Source organism: Rhinoderma darwinii, chromosome 10 (genome assembly GCF_050947455.1).
Source record: "Rhinoderma darwinii isolate aRhiDar2 chromosome 10, aRhiDar2.hap1, whole genome shotgun sequence".
Lineage (NCBI taxonomy): Eukaryota > Metazoa > Chordata > Amphibia > Anura > Rhinodermatidae > Rhinoderma > Rhinoderma darwinii.
This window is the reverse complement of record NC_134696.1, coordinates 77,407,019-77,432,456: the sequence shown is the minus strand read 5'-3', so window position 1 is coordinate 77,432,456 and position 25,438 is coordinate 77,407,019. Positions and strand designations below refer to the sequence as shown.

General features: G+C 39.9%; 1 protein-coding gene across 1 annotated transcript; it reads left to right on the top strand.

Moving 5' to 3' along the window:
* Window positions 1–711: 711 nt before the first annotated feature.
* Window positions 712–24,622, top strand: C1QTNF5 (C1q and TNF related 5). Its single transcript, XM_075838909.1, has 3 exons — window positions 712–1,309; window positions 14,705–14,919; window positions 22,379–24,622. The coding sequence occupies exons 2-3, from the start codon at window positions 14,709–14,711 to the stop codon at window positions 22,915–22,917; spliced, it is 750 nt and encodes a 249-aa protein (XP_075695024.1). The 5' UTR covers window positions 712–1,309; window positions 14,705–14,708; the 3' UTR covers window positions 22,918–24,622.
* Window positions 24,623–25,438: the final 816 nt, after the last annotated feature.

The window sequence follows — 25,438 nt, the reverse complement described above, 5'->3', positions numbered from 1 at the left end:
TATCTAATACATAATCTGATCTGCGCTGTAATGTAGATAACAACAGTGTTTTTTATTTTGAAAAACGATCATTTTTGAGCAAGTTATGAACTATTTTAGATTTATGATAATAAGTTTCTTAATGCCCAACTGGGAGTTTTTTAACTTTTGACCAAGTGGGCATTGTAAAGAGAAGTGTATGACGCTGACCAATCAGTATCATACACTTCACTCCATTCATGTCCATTTGTACTCAGCACAGCGTGATCTCGTGAGATCATGCTGTGCTGCGTGAATAAGTTCCACAGAATCTTTACCGAAGTGTCGGGAGTGTGAATAGACATCGTGTCCTTGCTGGAGGCAATGTCTATTCACTCTCAAGACAAAGTCAATGTGGGTGTATGTGACAGCACAGCGTGATCTCGCGAGATCACGCTGTGCTGAGTACAAATGGACATGAATGGAGAGAAGTGCATGACGCTGATTGGTCAGTGTCATACACTTCTCTTCACAACGCCCACTTGGTCAAAAGTTAAAAATGCCCAGTTGGGCATTAAGAAACTAATTCGCATAAATCTAAAATTGCTCATAACTTGCTCAAAAATTATCGTTTTTAAAAATAAAAAACACTATTGTTATCTACATTACAGCACCCATCAGATTATGTAGGAGATAGGGCACTTATAATCTGGTGACAGAGCCTCTTTAAGTCATTTTGCAAATAATTTACATTACTTATCTTGTACTGATTCACGATCATTACATGTAGATTCCTCTATTCATATGCCTCTATTCAGAATTGACACAACTTTTTATTGTTTTCCGTGGGATATGTTATTAAGCTGAAGTTTTTTTTAAAGCAAATTCTTTAGCTACTGATTCACTTACTGATCCGTAGCCGGTTTTTGCAGTAAGTGTAAGGACATGTTTGATTTTACCCAGTAATTCTTTTACTATTACTCACTGCCCCTCTTAAGCCAAGTTATATACCGTTTTATCTGTAACATGCTACTATTGTTATATACTCACTTGCTGTTCTTTTATTCACTTGTGAGGTATTTTTACAAAGTGTTTTTGTGCATTTGTAATTTTTGTCTTTCCTAATTTTCACCTACCATTAACCCCGTCGTGAACTCAACCTCGTTTCCTTTCTCTCATTCCCTTTCTTCCCACTGTACTGGATATTTTTCCCTTGTGGTTTTTGGCTCCCTGATAGAATAGTTTGACTCACTAAAGGAAGGGGGGAAGGGGTGAAAGCGTCACTGCTGGGAGAGAGAAAGAACTAGCTTAGGACTGGATCAGACACCAAAGGATCAAGACAAAGAGCCGAGTGAGTATAGAGTGTGAAAGACGTTATGTGAGAAGATAAAAGTGTACAGTCAATTGAGTTTTCCAAAACAATTGTGTTAAGGCTCATGCACTGAATAACAGGTAATTCTATATAAATATATGTATTAGTGTTACAGGGCAGCAGACAGATTCTGATGACAACTAGCAATTTCTAGAGGGCAACTAAAAAATACAACATAGACATATATACAGCTATGGGCAGAAAACGGGCACTGTTTAATGCAGAGTTAGGTTTGATATGTTGCCAAGGCGTGAGATTTCTTATCTTTCCTTCACTAATTGACTGATTTGCTCACTGTGACTGATCAATTTTCTGCTTTGTTTCCTTTCCTTATTATATGTTATTATAATATACATTAATCAGAAATATGGCATATGTAAGTTCTGCTCATTGTTAGTCAATTGTGTTTTCATTATTTATTTAGTATTGTCTGATGAAAATCCAATAAACATTTACAGAGCATAATCCTCTAGTAATTGTAGAATGGTAATGACTTCATATATGTAGGATCTACCTGGTTACCCACAACACTTAATACTAATACTCTTCACAATAATAATATTAGTACAGTAAGTATCAAAACAGTTGGCATCAAAATAACACGAGCCCATGTGATGTGGATACGGACATGCAAAAAAGGTGGCTACAGAAGGAAGATACCAAACGTGTGTTTGGTATACAAATGACCACAATTAAGTAAAGACCAATAGCGAACAGTCTGATGTCATAGTTACTCTCAGATCAATCATACAGAATTCAATGCTAAATTAATTATAACCCTCTATGCCATTCGTCATTAGATAAGGATCTAGCCCTTTCTTTTAATGCTGTCAGTGTATTTGCCATTACTATCTCTTGGGGTAGGGCATTCCATAGTTTAACTACTCTAACTGTAAAGAACCCTTTCCAATATTTATGTCTGAAACATCTTTCTTCCACACATAATAAAGGTCCCTGGTCCTTCGTGCAGTTCTTGGAAAGAATAAATCATGTGGTAGTTCTTTCTATTGACCACACATGTAAGGCGGTTTTTTTCCAAGCTTTCCAAGCTTGAACTAGCCCCATTTTTCTAGCCGTCATTTTAAGATTATAATCTAGTCGCCCGTTTTTCAATCCTCTCCAGCTCTATTATAACCTTTTTAAAATGTGTGGCCCAAAACTGATTCCCATTTCAAGATGTGGTTCAACAAGGGATTTATAGAGTAGGAATATTACATTGATTTCACAAGTTTTTTTAATCTTTTTATATACCTGGTCAATACTGACTGTGACATCTAAGCAATAAAAAAAGAGGTTAAAAATGGCAGCCTGGGGCCCAAAAAAGGCTATTAAGCCAGGTGCCTGTCAGTTTTTCATTGAAGTCAATAATACATTGGAATACAGATGTATTCCAATGCGTTATTTGTTAAAGATAAAAATCATAAGTAAAATTCCCTTAGTGGGACAAAAAAAACTTAATAAAGTTGTTAAAAAAAAGACAAATAAAATAAAGAATAAACAAATTTTTCAATAAAAATAGCATTTATTGAATAAAAGTGATCAAACAAAAAAAACTACGTATTTAGTATTCCCCCTAATGACCAGCAGAATAAACAGATTATTTATAACGCTTGGTAAACGGCGTGAAAAAAAACCCACTGCAAAGGACATTAACGGAATTGCTCATTACCCCACAAAAAAATTCAATATAACAACTTGTGCAGCAAAAAAACAAGCCCTCATATTTGTATGTACATTTTAAAAAAAGTTATGGCTGTCGAAACACATTGACTTAAAACAAAAAAATTCCCTGCGTCCTCAAGGCAAAAAATGGCTATGTCCTTAAGGGGTTAATAATATGATCAATTTAACTTGAATAATATCATTATCAGCCATATGAATATGCAGTATGTTTTCATATATTAGTAAGGATTCCCTCTGTGTGTCCATATAGTTTACTAAGCAACATCTGTCACCATCTCGTGACAGATGCTCTTCTAATAACCCACAACATGAACGCTTAATCACATATACAATGCATTCGGAAAGTCTTCAGGCCCTTTACTTTTTCACATTTTGTTATGTTAAGGCCTTGTGCTGAAGTAAAAAAAATTTAAAGTTTTTCCCCATCATTCTGCCCTCAATACCCCATAATGACAAAGTGGAGACAGCAAAGCTTACTAACATTCTAATTTATTAACTCCTTCCCACACCTTGGCATAAATGCACGTCCAGGTGAGCATTAACTTTGCGCACCTGGGCGTGCAGTTACGTCTGCGCTTTAACAGTTAACCGCCGTGCGGCGCTACAAAAAGAATAAGTAAAAAAACAATGCTAGAATCACTATTTTTTGGTCATCACCCCTCCCAAAATATACAATAAAAGTGATCAAAAAGTCACATGTACGCCAAAATAGTGCCAATAAAAACTACAATCCGTCCCGCAAAAAAGCAAGCCCTTACACAGCTTTTTTGACTGAAAGATAAAAAAGTTATGGCTCTCAGTATATGGTGACACAAAAATATATTTTTCTATAAATAAGTGATTTTATTGCGCAAACGCTGCAAAACATAAAAAAAATGATAAACATATGGTTTTCCCGTAATCCTATCGACCCGCAGAATAAAGTAAAATTGTCATTTGTAGCCCAGGATGAACGCCGTAAAAAAAAAAAGAATAAACGGTTAACATTCGGCACCATTTATCAGTGTGACACCGGCCACATATCTGCAGATTATTATTTATTTACCCCATTATTATACCCTCTTATTATATTAATGTTCTCCGCACAGATTACATATATTCTGATGTTCTCCGCACAGATTACATATGCCTCCACATTATAAACTGAAATACCAGCAAAACGCCAAACAGAACAACTACCAAGCTAAATCTGCGCTCCAAATGGCGCTCCCTCCCTTCTGAGCTCTACAGCGTCCCCAAACAGCAGTTTACGTCCACAGACATGGCATCGCCATACACGGGAGAACCCGGTTAATATTTTTTCAGGTATTTGTCTTCAGTGGCACAAACTGGGCATAACATATAGTGCACTAAAATGGCATATTAGTGGAAAAATTTGAATTTTCACTCTGCACCATCCGCTGCACATTAAAGGCATGCCCAAACGTGGCGGTTTTCCTCCGCAACTGTCCGCATCAATGCCGCACAGAATCTGCGTTGCAGATTCTGCGGCGGATCTGCCCAAAATGTGCAGTAAATTGATGCGGACTAGCTGCTGCGGACTGCGGTAAAAGTGCTTCCCTTCTCTCTATCAGTGCAGGATAGAGAGAAGGGACAGCACTTTCCCTAGTGAAAGTAAACGAATTTCATACTTACCGGCCGTTGTCTTGTTGACGCGTCCCTCTTTCGGCATCCAGCCCGACCTCCCTGGATGACGCGGCAGTCCATGTGACCGTTGCAGCCTGTGATTGGCTGCAGCCGTCACTTAGACTGAAACATCATCCTGGGAAGCCGGACTGGAGACAGAAGCAGGGAGTTCTCGGTAAGTATGTACTTCTATTTTTTTTACAGGTTGCTGTATATTGGGATCGGTTGTCACTGTCCAGGGTGCAGAAACAGTTACTGCCGATCGCTTAACTCTTTCAGCCCCCTGGACAGTGACTATTTACTGACGTCTCCTAGCAACGCTCCCGTAATTACGGGAGCCCCACTGACTTCCTCAGTCTGGCTGTAGACCTAGAAATACATAGGTCCAGCCAGAATGAAGAAATGTCATGTCCAAAAAGCAAGGCGCATCCGCAGCACACATAACATGTGCATGACATCTGCGGACTTCATTGCGGAATTTAGAATCTCCATTGAAGTCAATGGAGAACTTCCGCAATGAGTCCGCAACATCCATTGTATGCTGCGGACACCAAATTCCGCACCGCAGCCTATGCTCCGCAGCGGAATTTTCAGCCTCGTCTAAACGAAGCCTTCTAAAAAGAAGTGAAAGGCAATGGGCAAACGGGTCCGCTGCGGATTAACGCTGCGGAGAGCCCGCAGCGGAATTCAAGAGCAATTCCGCCACGTGTGGCTTTGCCCTAACTCCTTCGCGCACCACAACTTAATAGCATGTCGTGGTGTGGGGTGTGATGTATGGAGCGGGCTCACGTGCTGAGCCCGCGCCATACGCTGCGGGTGTCAGCTGTGTATTACAGTTGACAACCGGGACTAACGGACAGGAACAGCGATCGCGCTGTTACAGAAGCCTGTATAAATGACAATATACTGCAATACATAAGTATTGCAGTGTATTGTACCAGCTATCTACTGATTACTGGTTCAAGTCCCCTAGGGGGACTAATAAAATGTGTAAAAACAAAAGTAAATAGTTATTATTAGGGAAAATAATTAAATAAATATTTAAAGTCCCAAAAAAATACCTTTTCCCATTTTTTCCTCTAAAAATACACAAAATTGGTATCACTGTGTCTATAAAAGTCCAAACTATTACAATATACCATTATTTAACTCGCACGGTGAACTGCGTGAAAAATAAAGAATTTAAAACTGCAAAATCGCGGTTTTTTGGTCATCTTGGCTCTACCACAAAATGTAAAAAAAGTGCTCAAAAAGTTGTATGTACGAAAAAATGGTACCAATAAAAACGACAGCTCGTTCCGCAAAAAATAAGCCCTCATACCACTCTATTGACGTAAAAATCAAAAAGCTATGGCTCTTGGAAAGCGACGAAAAAGAAAAAGCAAAAAATTGATCAGTCCGGAAAGGGTGAATTAATTTCTAATGAAAAAAACATTTATGATCACATGTGGGGTATAGCCGTACTCGGGAGAAATTGCTTTACAAATGTTGGGGTGCTTTTTCCTCCTTTATCCTTTGTGAAATTGAAAAAATGCAACATTTTAGTGGAATTATTCTGCCAAAGACCTGTTGGGTCTAAATCCTCCCTATAGATAGATTCTTTAAGTGGTGTAGTTTCCCAAATGGGGTCACTTTTGGGGGGTTTCCACTGTTTTGACCTCTCAGGGACTTTGCAAATGCGACATGACACCGGAAAATCATTTCATCTAAATTTTAACTCCAAAAGCCAAATAGCGCTCCTTCCCTTCTAAGCCCTGCTGTGGGTCCAAACAGCAGTTTATGACCACATATGGCATATTTCCGTAATTGGGAGAAATTGTTTTACAAATGTTGGGGTGCTTTTTCTCCTTTATTCCTTGTAAAAATTTAAAATGTCTACGTTTTTTCAGAAAAAAAGTAGATTTTCACCTTTACAGACTAATTCCAATGAATTCAGCAAAACAACTGTGGGGTCAAAATGCTAACTTTACCCCTAGAAAAAAAAACCTGTAGATTTTCATCTTCACATACTAATTCAAATAAATTTAGCAAAAAAACTGTGAGTTCAAAATGCTAACTATACCCCTAGATAAATTCCTTGAGGGGTGTAGTTTCCAAAATGGGGTCACTTTTGGGGGGTCTTTACTGTTATGGCACCACAAGACCTCTTCAATCCTGACATTGTGCCTAAATTATATATTAAAAAAAAGGAGACCCCAAAATCCACTAGGTGCTCCTTTGATTCTGAGGCCTGTGTTTCAGTCCATTACCGCACTAGGGCCACATGTGGGATATTTCTGAAAACTGCAGAATATGGGCAATAAATATTGAGTTATGTTTCTCTGGTAAAACCTTCTTTTTTTTATAACAAATTAATTTTGGCAGAAAAAAATTACATTTGTAAATTTCACCTCTACTTTGCTGTAATTCCTGTGAAACGCCTAAAGGGTTAAAACACTTTCTGAATGCTGTTTTGAATACTTTGATTGGTGCAGTTTTTAAAATGGGGTGATTATGGGGACTTTCTAATATATAAGGCCCTCAAAGCCACTTCAGAACTGAACTGGTCCCTAAAAAATTAGCCTTTTGACATTTTCTTGAAAATATGAGAAATTGCTGCTAAAGTTCTCAGCCTTGTAACGTCCTAGAAACATAAAAGAATGTTCAAAAAAACAATGCAAACATAAAGTAGACATATGGGAAATGTAAACTAGCAACTATTTGGTGTGGTATTACTATGTTTTACAAGCAGATACATTTAAATTTAGAAAAATGCTAATTTTTGCAAATTTTCTCTAAATCTTGGTGTTTTTTTACAAATAAATATTGAATTTATCAACCAAATTTTTTCACTACCATAAAGTACAATATGTCACGAGAAAACAGTCTCACAATCACTTGGATAGGTAAAAGCATTCAAAAGTTAGTACCACATAAACTAACACGTCAGATTTGAAAAAAATCGGCTTCGTCCTGAAAGCCAATACAGGCTCTGTCCTGATGGGGTTAAATAGGAAAAACTAAAATATTGCAATGACATAAGTATTCAGACCCTTTACTCAGTACTTTGTTGAATCACCTTTGGCAGCGATAACAGCCTCCAGTCTTTTTGGGTAGGATGTCACGAACTTTGAAAACCTGGATTTGGGGACTTTCTGCCATTCTTTTCTACAGATCTTCCCAATCTCTGTCAGGTTGAATGGGGACTGTCGGTGGACAGACATTTTCAGATCTCTCCAGAGATGTTCGAGTGGGTTCAAGTCGGGGCTCTGGCTTCATCTTTCCCTTAACCCTGACCAGTCTCCCTGTCCCATCCACGGAAAAACACCCCCACAGCATGATGCTGCCACCACCATGCTTCACTGTAGGGATGATATTGGGCAGGTGATGAGCAGTGCCTGGTTTCCTCGAGACATGACGCTAAGGCTGGATTCACACGACCATGTTACGTCCATAATGGATGGAACGTATTTCGGCCGGAAGTCCTGGACCGAACACACTGCAGGGAGCCGGGCTCCTAGCATCATAGTTATGTATGACGCTAGGAGTCCCTGCCTCGCTGCAGGACAACTGTCCCGTACTTCCGGCCGAAATACGTTCCGTCCATTACGGACGTAACATGGTCGTGTGAATCCAGCCTTAGAGTTGAGGCCAAAAAGTTGAATCTTGATTTCATCAGACCACAGAATCTTGTTTCTCATAGTCTGAGAGTCCTTTAGGTGCTTTTTGGCAAACCCAGGTGGGCTTTTATGTGTCTTTTATGGAGGAGAGGCTTCTTTCTGGACACTCTGACATAAAGCCCAGATTGGTGGAGTGCTGCAGTGATAGGTGACATTCTGGAAGTCTCTCCCATATGGACACAGGATCTTTGGAGCTCAGCCAGAGTGACCATTGGGGTCTTGGACACCTCTCTTACCATGGCCCTTCTTCCCCGATTACTTAGTTTGGTGGGGCAGCCAGCTCTTGGAAGAATCCTGGTTGTTCCAAACTTATTCCTTTTAAGAATTATGGAGGACACTGTGCTCTCAGGGACTTTCAGTGCAGCAGAAATGTTTTTGTATTCTTCTCCAGATCTGTGCCTCCACACTATCCTGTCTCTAAGCTCTACAGGTAGTTCTTTCCACCTCATGGCTTGGTTTCTGCTCTGATATGCATAGACAGGGGTGTGTCTTTACAAATCATGTCCAATCAAAGGAATTTACCACATGTGGACTCCAATCAAATTGTAGAAACATTTCAAAGATGATCTAGAGAAATGGGAGGGTCTCATAGCTAAATTTCAAGTGTCATAGCAAAGGGTCTAAATACTTATGTCCATGTAAAATTTGAGATTTTCATTTGTAATAAATTTGCAAAAAAAAAATCTGTTTTCACTTTGTCATTATGGGGTATTGAGTGCAGAATCATGGGTAAAAACGTTTTTTATTTTTTTTATTTTAGCACAAGGCCTCAACATAACAAAATATGAAAAAAGTGAAAGGGTCTGAAGACTTTCCGAATGCACTGTATATATACACAGATCCCACAATCATACAAAATAGAGCCTCCCCAACTTTTCCGCTGCCGCAGGTACCAGCACACTCCACTATTAGAGGGAATATATAGACGTAAGGGATATGATTAAAATAATTTGAACCCATTTTATAGTAAAAAAGGAAAGAAAGGATAAACTACTATGTGTAATTATGTTTGCAAAAGTAGTGTTAATCACATTTTATGAGCCAGGGGAATTGGTCAAATAAAATGCATGCAACATGTTTCCTATTAGGGCATAAGGACATCATAGAGAGTAGAGAGAGGTGCAACCAGCCTATAAATGAATTGCATTTATTAGAATGACCGCCATGTAATGCTCCCTTTAATGCTACATAAAGAGACAATCCCTTAGTACACCTACAGACAAATTCTGTGTATGTGCGATCAAAAGCTAAAGGCCAGCGGCAATTGAAAGCCTGACTCCCACTGTAATGGCATCTAAAGAGCTTGACAGAGGGAGGGAGACTCTCGCTATCAGCCCATCGGCGCGATGCAACGCAATGAAGGGTGCTAATGGCAACTGCCTGTAGGGCACATGCCAGAGGCAAAGCCTAATGGATTGCCTGTTAGTGTTAGTTTTGCAAAGCATTATTGTCTGTCAATGGAAGTATTCCAAAGTATTATGAAAGGTCCCTTACTTGAACAAAAAACAAAAATTAGGATAAAATTCAATAAAGTCTAATAATAAAAAATTCCACCCTCAAAAATTAACCCCTCTTTTCATAAAAAAATGTATTTTCTAAAATAATAAACTATAACAAAATCGATATATATATATATATATATATATATATATATATATATATATATATGTATGTATGTATGTATGTATGTATGTATGTGGTAATGTCACAATTGTAACGACCCACAGAATAAAGTTAACATTATTTATACCACACGGCACATGGCATAGAAAAAAAACCAAAGCCTGATTTTCTGTTTTTTTCTCATCCCTCCCCCAAAAAAATTTATAAAAGTGAATCAATAAATTATATGATCCCCAAAATTGTACCTATAAAGACTGAAGCTCGAAGGTAAAATAAATTATAATTTTGCAGCGACACAAAATTAAGGTGTTTTCCATTAAACTTGCTTTTATTCTGCAAAACAACCCTATATAAATTTGCTATCGCTGTATTTATAGACCAATAGAACATGTAAAAGAAACACAAAGTGGTGGCAATAAAAACTACAACTCATCACACAAAAACTGGCATCAGTCATCAGAAAGAAGAGGCAGTGGTGCTTTCTTTCAATGTTTTTCTAGACATTGCAGCATTTCGATGTGTGTGGCTGTGCTTGGTACTCCTATTCACGGAGTCAGTTATAGAACTTGGGCCGTGTAAATGAGCGCCGATCAACGAGACAGCTCACGATCGGTGCTCGTTTGCTCCTTTCACAAGGAGTTAGTATGGGGACGAGCGACCATTACTCTGATCGCTCGTACCCATACATTATTATCATGTTGGTAGCACATCTCCTCGGTTAACAACAGGAAGATGTACTACCGACAACGATAATATTCTCAGTAAGTTTGCTCGTTCATAGGCTGATTGTTGCCCTATTTACACAGGGCAATTATCGGGAACGAGAGTTCTGTGAACGCTCGTTTGCCCGATAATCGGCCAAAGTTAAAGGGCCTTAATTCTCATATTCTAATTTCCTTATATCAAGTGCACACTCTATACCAAATTTCATAGAAAGCCAATTCACATATGCATGTTATTAGTGTGTAGTCGGAAACCAGTGCACTGGGGTATAACATACATATTCCATGATGCAGATGCTGCCCAGGTGGATTTGAAGCTGCGGCTCCAGTGCTGCGAGGAACCTTCAGAACTCATTCAAACAGAGCTATCCTAGCTGAAGGAATCTGGAAGATTGTATTTCTCACATATTATTCTCCATATAGCTTAAATTTACTCACCAAAATGTTTTCTTTCCCTGATTCCAAACGCAGCACACAATGGGTTACTGACCTGCTTCTTCCCAGCTAGGACAGAAGAAAAGAAGACACAATTAGTCTTAATTAAACCTCATTAACTCCTAGGCCAATGTTATAAAGCACACCTTGACACAGAAATAAGATGTTTAATAATTCAGCAACAAACAAATATAAGGGCGAGAAGCTGTGCTGCTTTTGGACTCATGGAAAGAGAAAACTTCAGTGAGTAAATTTAAGCTTTCCCTATCGTCCTTCATGCAGCAGACAATGGGAAAATAAAGCAATACAAAAATATATGGGTGGGTTTACATATGAGCAACCATGAGTACCTTCTGCCAAAGCACACCTCCGAATCAGCCAAAGTATCCAGCCTGTAGTTTTTCACGAATGTATCCGACGACAACAAACTATCAGCCTGGCATATCTGGTCTAAACCTACGTAGAATCTTTTAGCCCAAGAGATTGATAAGGCCCTGGGGGAATGTGCTCTCAAGTCCGTAGGAACCGGTAGGTTAGCTCAACTAAAAGAAAGATAAATTACCTCCCTGATCCAGTGACTAAGAAATTACTTAGAAGCTTTCTCCCCTTTGCGAGGGTCTAGAAATTGTAGGACGAGCACCTCTAACTTTCTGAAAGAACGGCACCTGTGAAGATAAGATAGAACAGACCTTCTTATAGCCAGAGGATGGGCATGATGAACAAAAGGATCTGGAGGCATGGTAGGAAGATATATTTCTTGGTTAATATTATTGGATGAAGGAAATTTAAAGTAAGAACCCCGGCACAGTTCTCAAGATTAAGCAGGATCCCTGGAAGAGAGGGGTTGAAGTTCATCAACTCTCTTAGCTGAGGAAATGGCCTCCAGGAACAACGTTTTCCAGGTAAGGTATCTGAGGCTTATTTCCTGGATAGGTTCAAAATCTGCAGATAGGCAGCAGAGGATAGTGTTCAGATTCCACCAGGAAACTGAAGACTCGACAGGAGGCCTGAGGAGTTTGATTGCTCTGAAAAATCTGTGAACTAACTGTTCATTAGAAAACAAACCCTCCGTAAAATAATTAATTGCAGAAAGATGGACTTTCAATGTATTTAGCTTTAAGCCCTTGTCATAGCCGTCTTGGAGGAACTGAAGCACAGAGGGTAAGGCTGATGGAAACTTATTATTTGAAAAGTGCCAACTAGCAAATGTCTTCTAGACCCTAGAATATTTTTTGGAAGTGGAAGGTCTTCTGGCACATACTAAGATATCTACCATCTTACCTGGAAGCCCTTTACCTGCTAGGTTACTTCTGTCAAGTTCCATGACATCAAATGTAACTTCTCCGGTTCTGGGTGATACAGACTCCTCTGATGCAAAAGATTTTCGGACACTGGGAGCTTCCAAAATCAACCATTGGAGAGATCTAAGATGAGAGGAAACCAACCTCTTCGAGCCAGAATGGAATAATCATGATTTCTGTAGCACAATCCTTTAATATTTTCTTCAGGACTCTCAGAATCAAGGGGACAGTGGGAAACACATACAGTACACCGGTTTCCACAAGATGAAGAGGTCACCCAGAGCCTCCTGGTCACCCTTCCTGGAGAGAGAGCAGAATCTCTGAGCCTTGGAATTCTGGGCTGACGTCATCAAATCTATCTCCGGGAGACAAAATCTGGAGGTAATCTGATGGAACACATGATCGCAGAGACTCCATTTCCCTGGTTTGAAGAAGTTCTGGCTGATCAAGTCCGCTTGAAGATTCAGTGTGTACATCTGATAATTTGGCCACATTTAACTTTGCCCAGTTCATAACCTTTTTGCACTCCTAGATCAAGGCCAAACCCCTTTGTCCCTCCCTGCTTGTTCAGATCAAATACAGAAGCTAGGTTGTCTGACTGAACAACTACTCTGTGGTGATAAAGAATGGCAGAGAAATGGCGCACGGCTAAGAAGATGGCATGAAGCTCCTTGATGTTGGAGGACATCTGTAATCCTTCCAGAAGCCATACACTTTAAACCTACATATGGCCCAGATTAAGCACCCCACCCCCACTTTAAGACATCCGTAGTCTGGACTAGGTGAGGTAGAGGATTGAGCAATCTCTCTCTACTCGGGCCATCTTGAGTCAACCACCACTGGAGATCTCTCTTGGTTACTTCAGACAAGTGAATCCAACTGTCTAGGCTTCCTCATGACTTGTTCCAGTGGGACAAGATTTCCATGTGTAGGCTCCTGAAGTGGGATCTGGCCCACGGTACCACATTCAAAGTGGAGGTGAGAAGGCCTAACACACTCATTGCTGCTCTGATCTGAATCTTGCCAGCTGTATTCAACCAGTATAATCTGCTTATTGTGTTGTGGATTCTCTAAGGAGAGATAGCAAAATGCATATAGGCAGCGTCTATCACAAACCCCAGGAAAGAGCAGCACTGAGTGGAGGTAAAATGTGATTTTTTTTTGTGGTTCACTAGAAACCCAAGATTAGTCAGGGTTTTGAGGGTAAAATCCAGATGATCTAGTTGCAATTCCCTCGAGGAAATTCAGAACTAGTCGTCCAGATATGGAACCAGATACACACCTTCAATTTAAGGAAGGCCACAATTACCACTACAATTTTTGCGAACATTTTCAGTGAAGATGATGGACAAAATGGAAGGCAAGTGAACTGCAGATGATTGACTGAAGACCCTAGGTGGACTGCAACCCTAGAAATTTGCAGTGGCAACGGATGACAGGAACATGTAGGTAAGCATCTTTCAGGTCGATGGTCGCCATCCAATCTTGAGCCTGCAACAGGGAAATCATTGACCTTACTGACTCCATTTTGAATTTGGTCTTTTTCATGAACCTGTTCAGGAAAGTAAGGTCTATCACCAATCTCCATCCTTGAACTTGTTTGGAGACATCAAAGATCCTGGAATAGACATCACAACGTCTCTGATAATAAGGAACTCCTCAAGCGCACCTTTGTTGATAAACTCCTGTCGATAGCAGCTGCAGCATGACTGGATTGTCTGGAAAATTGTGACATTTTTTTGGGGGGGGGAAATTATTCTAACTCCAGTGAGTGCCCTCTTCTCATTGTAGATAGGACCCATGTGTCTGATGTAACTGCATGCCAATTGAGAGAAAGCCTTTGCAGGTGGGCACCCACTGGAGGGAGAAATCTGGCATCAGAACAGAACAGTTTACATAAGCAGGGTTAGTTCTAGACCCTCCTAACATTAAAGCGGCTTTTCCATCAGGACCAACACACCATACCCAATATGATCACCGCAGTGGGTCCCATATTAAAGGGTCTGTCTGTGATAAGACAACTCCTCTAATGGTATAAAAATCAGGATGTCAGATCTATAGGTAGAGAACTATTCTGTCCACCAAAACCTGATGAAACAGAAGCTGATTGATGGCATTATTCTGTAAAAGCAATGAAAGTGTAGAGAATCACTAGTGAGAACAAGACTTTATCCATACCAGAAAAAAAAGTATGTGACCAAATAGGATAAATAGCCATCTAGCTTATCTTTATCTATTATATATATTTATTTAGTATCTATCTTTTAATTTGATAAAATAAATAACTTGCTTTTCTAATTAACTTCTAATATTTTTTTTTGACAGAACAATGATCATTTCTGTTGTAGTTATGTTTTTCTACATATCAAACTCTTTACAAGTAGAAGATAATGAGATACCATCTTCTTGCTGTGGAGCCCCTGGAATTCCTGGGGTTCCTGGGACACATGGCAATGCAGGAACATCAGGAAGGGATGGTCGAGATGGTAGGGATGGAGTGTCAGGGATAAGTGGATCCAAAGGAGACCCTGGAGACCCAGGTAAGGAAAGCTTTCCAACACTGCTATTCGCTGTCAATGGGGGGGGGGGGGGGGGGGGTGTTTGTCAACTCTCTTTAAAGCACAATGAGTAATTTTATCTCCACAGTACTCCAATTCGGTGATTGTATTGTCCATAGTGACATCAAGTCGGCGGGCCACCGTAGTCAAATAATATGTCATCAGTATGTACAACACATCAACTCAAAGCCAAAAATAATGGATGGCTTCTTTATTAAGGCCATATACCCCAAATTTCCTCACACCTAAAACTTGACTAGTTCACATGATCCCAGACTTAAGACCCTAAAACTTCAGACCCTCAAAATTAATTTAAACCCCAGGTTACAGACTACAAAAACTTCTATCATACCTCAGACCCCCAAAATGAATTCAGATCCCTCACTTCAGGCCCCAACATATGGCTGCACTAACCTGCACGACTAGGAGGAGAAGAAGACACAGGCTGCTGTTGTATGACGTGGATAACCCAGCCAGCCAGCGGCAATGAAGACTTGAAGACTACTCTTTCCTGCTCCCCAACCCTTTCTAAAGCACTGTGCAAATCGCTGAATGGCGCTTGCGCATGCAGTGTGTAAACGAGCCGCCATTATCAGAAATTAGACCGTAGAACTCAAGAGAACTCACCATGGAACTCTGAGGTTCCGCGGACGCAATTTGGGATATGATGGAGTAAGAGGTAATGAGAAAGGGACGCAACTACCTCTTAAATATAACTTTTATTTATGAGCTAATAAAAAATTCAAAATAGGGTAAAAACTCTGCACTAGGGTATGATGCTATATTGTGAGCATGAAGGAGTTAATAACTTAATAAATAATCCTTCCATGTAATGAATTGATTTTACAGCAGCAACCATGACAGCAACTGTAGTAAACATAAATGTTCATAATGTGTGTCAATTATGCAAAGATTAGGTTGGCTAATACAATAAAGGGTTCTTCCCAATTCAACAGGATCTGCCAAAAATGTCTGATAGATGCAGGGCCCCGATCACGAGGTGGTTGTATATGTGCCTTCTATAGGAGTTATCAAAACAGCTGAGCAAGAGGGCTCTGCTCTCTCTGTAACGGCCATAGACATAAATGCACATACAATCCCACCTCTCCATTCATTCCCCGTCTGGGTGGGGCCAGCAAAACCCTCACCAGGCAGGACAGGGATTAGGTGAGGATATGTCATAAATGTGTGAGTTGGGTATAACCCTTTAAATGCCAATCCATGCCTATTTGTTCTTACCCTTACAAAAGCGACTGGGTGTCATTAATAAGAGCCAAGAAGATTGCTAATACAATGTTTGCACTAATAGTTCACAGACAGGATGCACGCTCATTGGTTTTTTAATGTTAACCACTGCTATGCTCCTGTGCCTGTGTGAACAAGCCTAGTCTTGGCTACAGTAAGTTATGATAATAAAAAGGTATGCCGATGCATACCGGCCCAGCTTATGGCAAAAAGAACACCCTTTTAGCATACACTGGTGCATGGGATCCTATAGATACATTAAGCGTATGCACCGGGAGCTTCTGAACAGAGCCTAAAGAATACACCCTCAGCTTGAAGTTTTAAGGCCTGGACTACACAGCAATTTAGCATCAATGTTAGGTTAAATTTACACGGGATATGTTCAGGCTGAAAAACATGAGGCTTCAAAAAGTTACTTCTTTTTTATTAGGAAGCGTATTTTTAAAAGGCGTTTAATTCATCAGCGTAAAAATATGCCTTTATTAACTACAACGTATTTCCCATTGAAATCAATGGGACGCTTTTAGCAGGCCTATTAAGTGTATTTAGGAGCGTAATATAAGCAATTTACACTCCGAAATACGCTTGAAAATGTGGCATGTGAACATGGTCTTATGATGTAGGCAGGGCAGTCTGATTCTTTCCCCATTTAAGTCCTGCTAGTTTTTGCCACTTGAATCACTTTCCAAGACAAAAGTCAGGCTGAGTGAGCCACCATAAGAACGATCACATCTTATTTTTAGTTAAAAAGAATCCTACAAAGATGTCCATAGCCTTGCTATTTAAAAAAAAAAGTAATAACCCATAAAATACAGGGATAACACACATTGAAAAGTGAGTTTACCCACACACACACTACATGGTTCCTGAAAGAAGGCAACCTGAAAATTGCAGTTGTCTTAACATTCTGTTTACAGCAATGTCCATCTTTATTTAAAGGGGTTTTCCCACGAGAGACATTTATGACATATCCACATGTTATAAAAAAAGGAGATTTTTGAAGCAGCACTAGTCCCGAGTATGATGCGGTGCACGCTGTCAAGCCAGGCAAACCCACTCCAGCACGATGTATATCCAAAGAAGTAGTAGGACAACAGCACACGTCTTCAAATCATCAAAGTGGTTTTATTGTCAAGACATCCACAAACGACAAGCAACGTTTCGACCCATAGTGAGTGAAGGGTCAAGCCACTTGACAAAGACCCTTCACTCACTATGGGTCGAAACGTTGCTTGTCGTTTGTGGATGTCTTGACAATAAAACCACTTTGATGATTTGAAGACGTGTGCTGTTGTCCTACTACTTCTTTGGATATCCACATGTTATGTCATAAATGTCAGATAGATGCGGATCCCACCTCTGGGACCCGCACCTATCTCTAGAACAGGGCCCCCTAATCCCCGTTCTAGCTTTGTCTGCTATCACTGACTCCCGGCCACTTCCTGACTTTATGGTCGGGAGTTACGAAAACAGCGTAGCTCACTGAGCTACACTTTTTCCGTAACTCCCAAAGTAGTGAATAGCAGTTACGGAAGCAGCGTAGCATGCGAGCTACGCTGTTTCCGTTACTACCATTCAGTTCTATGGGGCTTACGAAAACAGCGTAGCTCAGCGAGCTACGCTGTTTTCACCTTCATGGTCGGAAATCAGCCGTCACACCGGGGGCCTCGTTCTAGATATAGGTATGGGTCCCAGAGGTGGGACCCGCATCTATCTGACATTTATGACATATCCTGTGGATATGTCATAAATGTCCCATGTGGGAAAAGCCCTTTAACTTTGTGACAAATAGAAATGTAAAAAAAGCATATCTTACATTTTTAACAAAAACTCACATCCAAGCAAAAACTTAAACACATAAACAATTTAAAAATAATAGATCAAGGTGTGCAAAGTTCATATACACCACAATCTTCTGGATCAACAAGAGCTTGTACTCTCAAAAAGTTCATCTTACACCTCCCCTTGGTTTAATCTATAGTTAAAAGAGACAGGAGGAGGATCACAGATCCTCCTCCTCTCCCCGCACACTCTCAGCATGTCCCCGACTTGCCCCCTCTGCCCCTTCACACAGGTTGAAGTGTGAGTTGCAAGTATATGCAGGTCCCACTTTAGTCTGCTCTACCTTGGGCTAGATTCTTAGGCTTTAAAATAAGACAAAATACTGTGGCTCTAGCTGCGAATTAGCCTGAGATAGGTCCATTTGAAGCAAGGATGTATGAGAGACTTATTGGCTACGTCCTTAGCAGGGAAAGAGTGAAATTTCAGTACAACAGACATAGCAGAAAGTATTATTTTGTGACACAGAATACGTTGTTGTACTTATAAGATGTGAAAAAAACTATTTTGTAACCAAGGTGTAATTCTGTGGCACAAAATACTATTTCGTAGCACAAAATACCATTTTGTGATACAGAATAAACAATTTTAACATATGATTCTGTAAACGGGAAATAATTGGTTGTTACAAAATATAATTTTGTAACATTGTCACGATGTTATTTACACGTTTTGTATTTTCTAAAGGCATTTAGAGGTACAAAATTTATTGTGAACAAACAGTGCTCCATAGTCCATACAATTGTGGCCTTATGTGTAATTTCTCTGAAAATTTAGATGTAGCTTGAGGAAGAACAGGTGTAGGGTAGTTACATGCCACTGAATTCCATGCAGAAAGTGGATCACCACAGGATATGGTAATCCACAGGATATGTCATAAATGTTAGATAGATGTGGGTCCCACCTCTGGGACCCGCACTTATTTCTAGAACGGGGCCCACTAAACCCCGTTCTAGCTTTCTGTGCTCTCCCGGCCACTTGATTACATGTGGAGTTACTGAAACAACGTAACTCACAGAGCTACCATAGAACTCAGTTCCGTAACTACCATAGAACTGAATAGTAGTTATGGAAACCGCGTAGCTCACATGCTGCACTGCTTTCGTAACTGCCATTCACTACTATGGGAGTTAGGGAAACACCGTCGCTCAGTGAGTTACGCTGTTTTAGTAACTCCACATGCAACCAAGTGGCCGCTGGTTCAAGTCCCCTAGGGGAACTAATAAAATGTGTAAAAAAATAAAAATGTTAGATACATTTTCAGGAATGTAAGAAAAAAAATATTAAAAGTTAAAAAAAAAAAAAAAAAACCTTTTTCCCATTTTTCCCCAAGCACAATGTAAAAAATTTAATAATTTGGTATCACTGCGTCCGTAAAAGTCTGATCTATTACAATATACCATTATTTAACTCGCACGGTGAGTTTAAATATTGAAAACATCAAAATAGTTTTTTGGTCACCTTAGCGCTTAAAAAATTAAGTATGTACCAAAAAATGATGCCAATAAAACGATAGCTCGTCCCGCAAAAAATAAGCTCAATCGATGGAAAAAAATATAAAAAAGTTATGGCTCTCAGAATGTGGTGAAACAGAATAAATAATTTTTTAACAAATAATTTTTTTCCTATTTTCTGTTGTCTAAAACCTGGGTGAGTCCGTATAGTCCAAAAAATATGGCATATATATATATATATATATATATATATATATATATATATATATATATATATATATATATACAAAAAACATAGAGCAAAGTAACGGCACCAGGACTAGAAGAAACAGGGTGGATTTATTCACCTCACCGACGCTTCGGATAGCTTGAGAAAGGTTCTGTGACGAACCAAAACATCGCTCAATTGAGGTGAATAAATCCACCCTGTTTCATGTACACTGAAGTCCTGGTGCCGTTACTTTGCTCTATGGTTTTTGTGTATTCAAGTTGGGGAATTGATTCATCCTCTGGTATACGTGCACATGGCCTAATTTATAGGTTTGTTGGAGTGCTGTGTTCATCTACAATTGGACTGTATATATATATATATATATATATATATATATATATATATATATATATATATATATATATATATATATATATATATATATAAAATAAGAAAAAAACTATTTCAATTTCTAATAAGAAAAAAACGATTTCTGGGTCAAAGAAGTTAAGACACCACTTTGCATGGAAGTGAGACCCAGCACCAACAAACAGTAAATAACCTCATGGCCTAGGACCTTCTACCAGAATAGCTTATTTTGAAGCTGCTCAGAATTCCCCCCCATAAAAGGGATATGTAATCATGTTTCTAAACTCCTCAGCTGACTGATTTACAGTATATACAGTTAGGTCCAGAATTATTTGGACTGTGACACAATCTTCATGATTTGGGCTCTGCTGCCAGCACATTGATGCCATTGAAGTGTAGACTTTCAGGTTTAATTCAAGGGGTTGAACAAAAATATTCTGTGAAACGTTTAGGAATTGCAACCATTTTTCTACACAGCCTCCTCATTTCAGGGGCTCAAAAGTAATTGGACAAATTAACATTACCATAAATAAAAATTGTAAATAATTTGTAGAGAATCATTTGCACGAATTGACTGCCTGAAGTCTGGAACCCATGGACATCACCAAACGCTGGGTTTCCTCCTTTGTGATGCTTTGCCCGGCCTCTACTGCAGCGGTCTTCAGTTGTTGCTTGTTTGTGGGGCTTTCTGCCTTGAGTTTTGTCTTAGGCCTGATTCACACAAACGTGTTAAACGTCCATGGGACGGCCGTTGAAACAGCGACCGTCCCACAGACCTATGTAATTCAATTTAGCCGTTCACATAGCCTTTGTTTCAACGGACCGTGTGAAGGGTCCGTGCGAAAATAGGACATGTCCTATCTTTTCACGCATCCCTCCATAGACTCTCAACTATGGTGGATGCGTGACATTGCGTCCCGCAGCGCTGAGCACGGATGCACCTCGGACGTGAAAATCTGCAGTTTTTCACATCTGAGATGCGCAGCGCTCGTGTGAATAAGGCCTTAAACAAGTGAAATGCAGCTCAATCGGGTTGAGATCTGGTGATTGACTTGGCCATTGCAGAATATTCCACTTCTTTGCCTTATAAACTCCTGGCTTGCTTTCGCAGTATGTTTTGGGTCATTGCCCATCTGTACTGTGAAGCGATGTCCAATCAACCTTGCTGCATTTAGTTGAATTTGAGCAGAAAGTATATCCCTGAACACTTCAGAATTCATCCGGCTGCTTCTGTCTTCAGTCACATCATCAATAAACACTAGTGACCCAGTGCCTTTGGCAGCCATGCATGCCCATGCCATCACACTGCCCCCACCATGTTTTACAGAGGATGTGGTGTGCTTTGGATTACGAGCCGTTCCAAGCCTTCTCCGTACGTTCTTCCTCCCATCATTCTGGTACAGGTTGATCTTAGTTTCATCTGTCTAAAGAATGCTGTTCCAGAACTGGGCGGCTTCTTTAGATGTTGTTTGGCAAAGTCTAATCTGGCCTTTCTATTTTGAGGCTGATTAATGGTTTGCACCTTGTGGTGAACCCTCTGTATTTGCTCTCATGAAGTCTTCTCTTTATGGTAAACTTAGATACTGATAAACCTACATCCAGGAGAGTGTTCTTCACTTGGGTAGATGTTGTGAAAGGATTTTTGTTCACCATGGAAAGGATTCTGTGATCATCCACCACTGTTGTCTTCTGTGGACGTCCAGGCCTTTTGGAGTTCACGAGATCACCAGTGCGCTCTTTTTATTTTCAAGAGTGTACCAAACTGTTGATTTGGCCACTTCTAAAATTTGTGCTCTCTCTCTGATGGATTTCTACTTTTTTTTTTCAGCCTAACGAAGGTCTGTTTCACTTACATTGAGAGCTCCTTTGACCTCAAGTTGTGGGTTCACAGCAACAGCTTCCAAATGCAAATGCCACCCCTGGAATCAACTCCAGACCTTTTACCTGCTTAATTGATGATGGATTAACAAGGGAATAGCCCATGTAGCCCATTAAAAAGCTTTGGAGATAATTGTCCAATTACCTTTGGTCCCTTGAAAAAGAGGCAGTTATCATATTAAAGAGCTGTAATTCCTAAACCCCTCCTCAAATTAGGATGTGAATACCCTCAAATTAAAGCTGAGAGTCTGCACTTTACGCCCATATTTATTACATAACTGTATATTCAATATGTTTTGGTAAACAGCTAAAACGCCAAAACTTGTCACTGTCCAAATAACTCTGGACCTAACTGTATATACATATCACTGCTAATAATTTTATCAATGTTCTAGTTAATCAAAAAGAGATGAGTACTAATATGTGTAAATTGTTGTCCTCACAGGAATATCCGGAGCAAGGGGCCAGCCAGGTGAAACTGGGCCCACTGGTGCACAAGGAGAGCGGGGGGAACAAGGAGAATGTGCAGTTTCTCCTCGTTCTGCTTTCAGTGCCAAGCTTTCTCAATCACGCAGCCCTCCTATCCCTGGACAACCAGTTCCATTTGGAATAGTTCTTACCAATGAACAAGGGCATTACAACCCAGAAACTGGTCGCTTTAAATGTGCCGTCCCAGGACTCTACTATTTTTCTCTCCATGGCACAGTATACCGTGGAAATCTTCATGTGCAGCTGATGAAGAATGGACACTCCCAGGCCTCTTTTTTCCAGCCAGGGGATGCAGCAAAGCCAGGAGGGTTGTGTGGGGGAGCAGCATTTCACTTACAACCTGGTGATGAGGTATGGGTACAGCTGGGAGACTATCCAGGTCTTTATTCCAGTAGTGGAACAGACAGCGTTTTCACTGGATTTCTCATATATTCTGACTGGGAACCAAATCCTGTGTTCCGCCCTCTGACTTCATTCGATCATAAAACAGTGTAATGTAAGATAAGCACATGAAATACTGGTGGGCCTTGTAAATGGGGTATAAAACCACACATATGTTGTATTTAATACATTAGGTCTCATGCACACAGCCCTATGGAGTCATAACCTAATGGAGATTTTTCTGTGCACACTCAGGCTGGGTTCACACGACCATGTTACATCCGTAATGAACGGAACGTATTTCGGCCGCAAGTCCCGGACCGAACACAGTGCAGGGAGCCGGGCTCCTAGCATCATAGTTATGTACGATGCTAGGAGTCCCTGCCTCTCCGTGGAACTACTGTCCCGTACTGAAAACATGATTACAGTACGGGACAGTTGTCCTGCAGCCATCTTTGTTCACCTAATAAGCCCTGTTGGAGGCATGGCTTAATTGAAGTATGTTAGAATCACGATATACTGTAATACATTAGAATTGCAGTATATCATGCAAGTGATCAAACGATCGCTGGTTCAAGTTCAATAGAGGGGACTAGGAAAAAAAGTTAAAGAGAATTAAATAAAGGTTTTTTTATATGTAAAAAAAAAAATATTAGAAGTAAAAACAAAACAACTTTTTCAAATTTTCCCCCAGAAGCAATATAATTTTTTTAGATCTATATAATAACTGGTATCGCCACGTCCTTAAAAGTCTGAGCTATTACATTGTATCATTATTTAAGCTGCTCGGTAAACGCCGTAATACATTTTTTTTAACTGTCAGAATTCCTGTTTTTTCACAGATAAAAAAAAAGTTTTGGCTCTCAGAATACGGCGGCAAATTTACTTTTAACGATTCGTTTTTTCCTTGTAAAAGTAGTAAAACATAAAGAAACTATATAAATTTGGTATCGCCTTAATCGTATTGACCCACAGAGTAAATTTAACATGTTTTTACTGGAGGTGAACCAGTAAAAACAAAACACAAAAAACAATGGAGGAATCATGGTTTTTTTTCCCATTCCACCCCACAAAGAAAGTTTTTCCAGATTCCCACTACATTATGTGATACAATATGGTGCTCTCATAGGGCTAAATCGACGGACAAATAAAGTCATGGCTTTTATAAGGTGGGGAGGAAGCGAAAATGAAAATCTGAAAAATGGCAGTGTAGGGAAGGGGAAAGTGCAGTTTGTGGGTCTGTACAATGTCAACTTTTCATACGGTCGCGTGCATTAGGCATGATTGTCAGACAAATAATCCAGCTGACCTTCATACATATACCTTTATTAATACTCCAGAAATAGACTATATGTTTAAATGCATTGTAAACATAATGTGATATGACATTTCTAATGTTTTCTAATGTGTAAATCTTAATTTAAATATAATCAACGAAAAGGAAAATTATGACTAGAGAGAACCATAAACCATGTACACAAGTCCAGAAACAATAATGGCAATAAAATCCAATGATATATACCGTGGTAATTCATGATAAAACGTACAGCACACTACCGATACCGTTCCACACGTGTGAATATACCCTAAAAAGGAAAGAAGATGAGTTTCAAGCACAGCAATACTACACCGTGTTCCAAATTATTATGCACATTGGATTTAAGTGTCATAAACATTTAATTATTAGTTTTTCAATTAAACTCATGGATGGTATTGTGTCTTAGGGCTCTTTGGGTCATTGTAATCAATCTCAGACACCTGTGATAATTAGTTTGTCAGGTGTGCCCAATCAAAGGAAAACTACTTAAGAAGGACGTTCCACATTATTAAGCAGGTCACAGGTTTCAAGCAATATGGGAAAGAAAAAGGATCTCTCTGCTGCCAAAAAGCATGAAATAGTGCAATACCTTGGACAAGGTATGAAAACATTGGATATTTCAAAAAAACTTAAGCGTGATCAGAGCACAGACGGGTTCGTTCAGATAAAGGCATAATGAGGAAGGTTTCTGCAAGACAAATTAATAGGATTAGGAGAGCAGCTGCTAAAATGCCATTGCAAAGCAGCAAACAGGTATTTGAAGCCGCTGGTGCCTCTGGAGTACCACAAACCTCAAGGTGAAGGATTCTCCAGAGGTTTGCAAGTGTGCATAAAGCTATTATTCTGCCACCCCTAAACAATGCTCACAAGCAGAAACGGTTGCAGTGGGCTCAGAAATACATGAAGACTAATTTTCAAACCGTGTTGTTTACTGATGAGTGCCGTGCAACCCTGGATGGTCCAGATGGATGGAGTAGTGGATGGTTGGTGAATGGCCACCATGTCCCAACAAGGCTGTGACGTCAGCAAGGAGGTGGCGGAGTCATGTTTTGGGCTGGAATCATGGGGAGAGTGCTGGTAGGCCCCTTTAGGGTCCCTGACGGTGTAAAAATGACCTCTGCAAAGTACGTAGTGTTTATGACTGACCACTTTCTTCCGTGGTACAAAAAGAAGAACCGTGTCTTCTGTAGCAAAATTATCTTCATGCATGACAATGCACCATCTCATGCTGCAACGAATACCTCTGTGTCATTGGCTGCTATGGGCATAAAAGGAGAGAAACTCATGGTGTAGCCCCCATGTTCCCCTGACCTCAAC

Bases quoted from the DNA above. Each gene is read 5' to 3' on its own strand.
- C1QTNF5 (XM_075838909.1), top strand. From the start codon at position 14,709: ATGATCATTTCTGTTGTAGTTATGTTTTTCTACATATCAAACTCTTTA. The intron at 14,920-22,378 runs GTAAGGAAAGCT...TTGTCCTCACAG, and splicing joins AGGAGACCCTGGAGACCCAG to GAATATCCGGAGCAAGGGGC.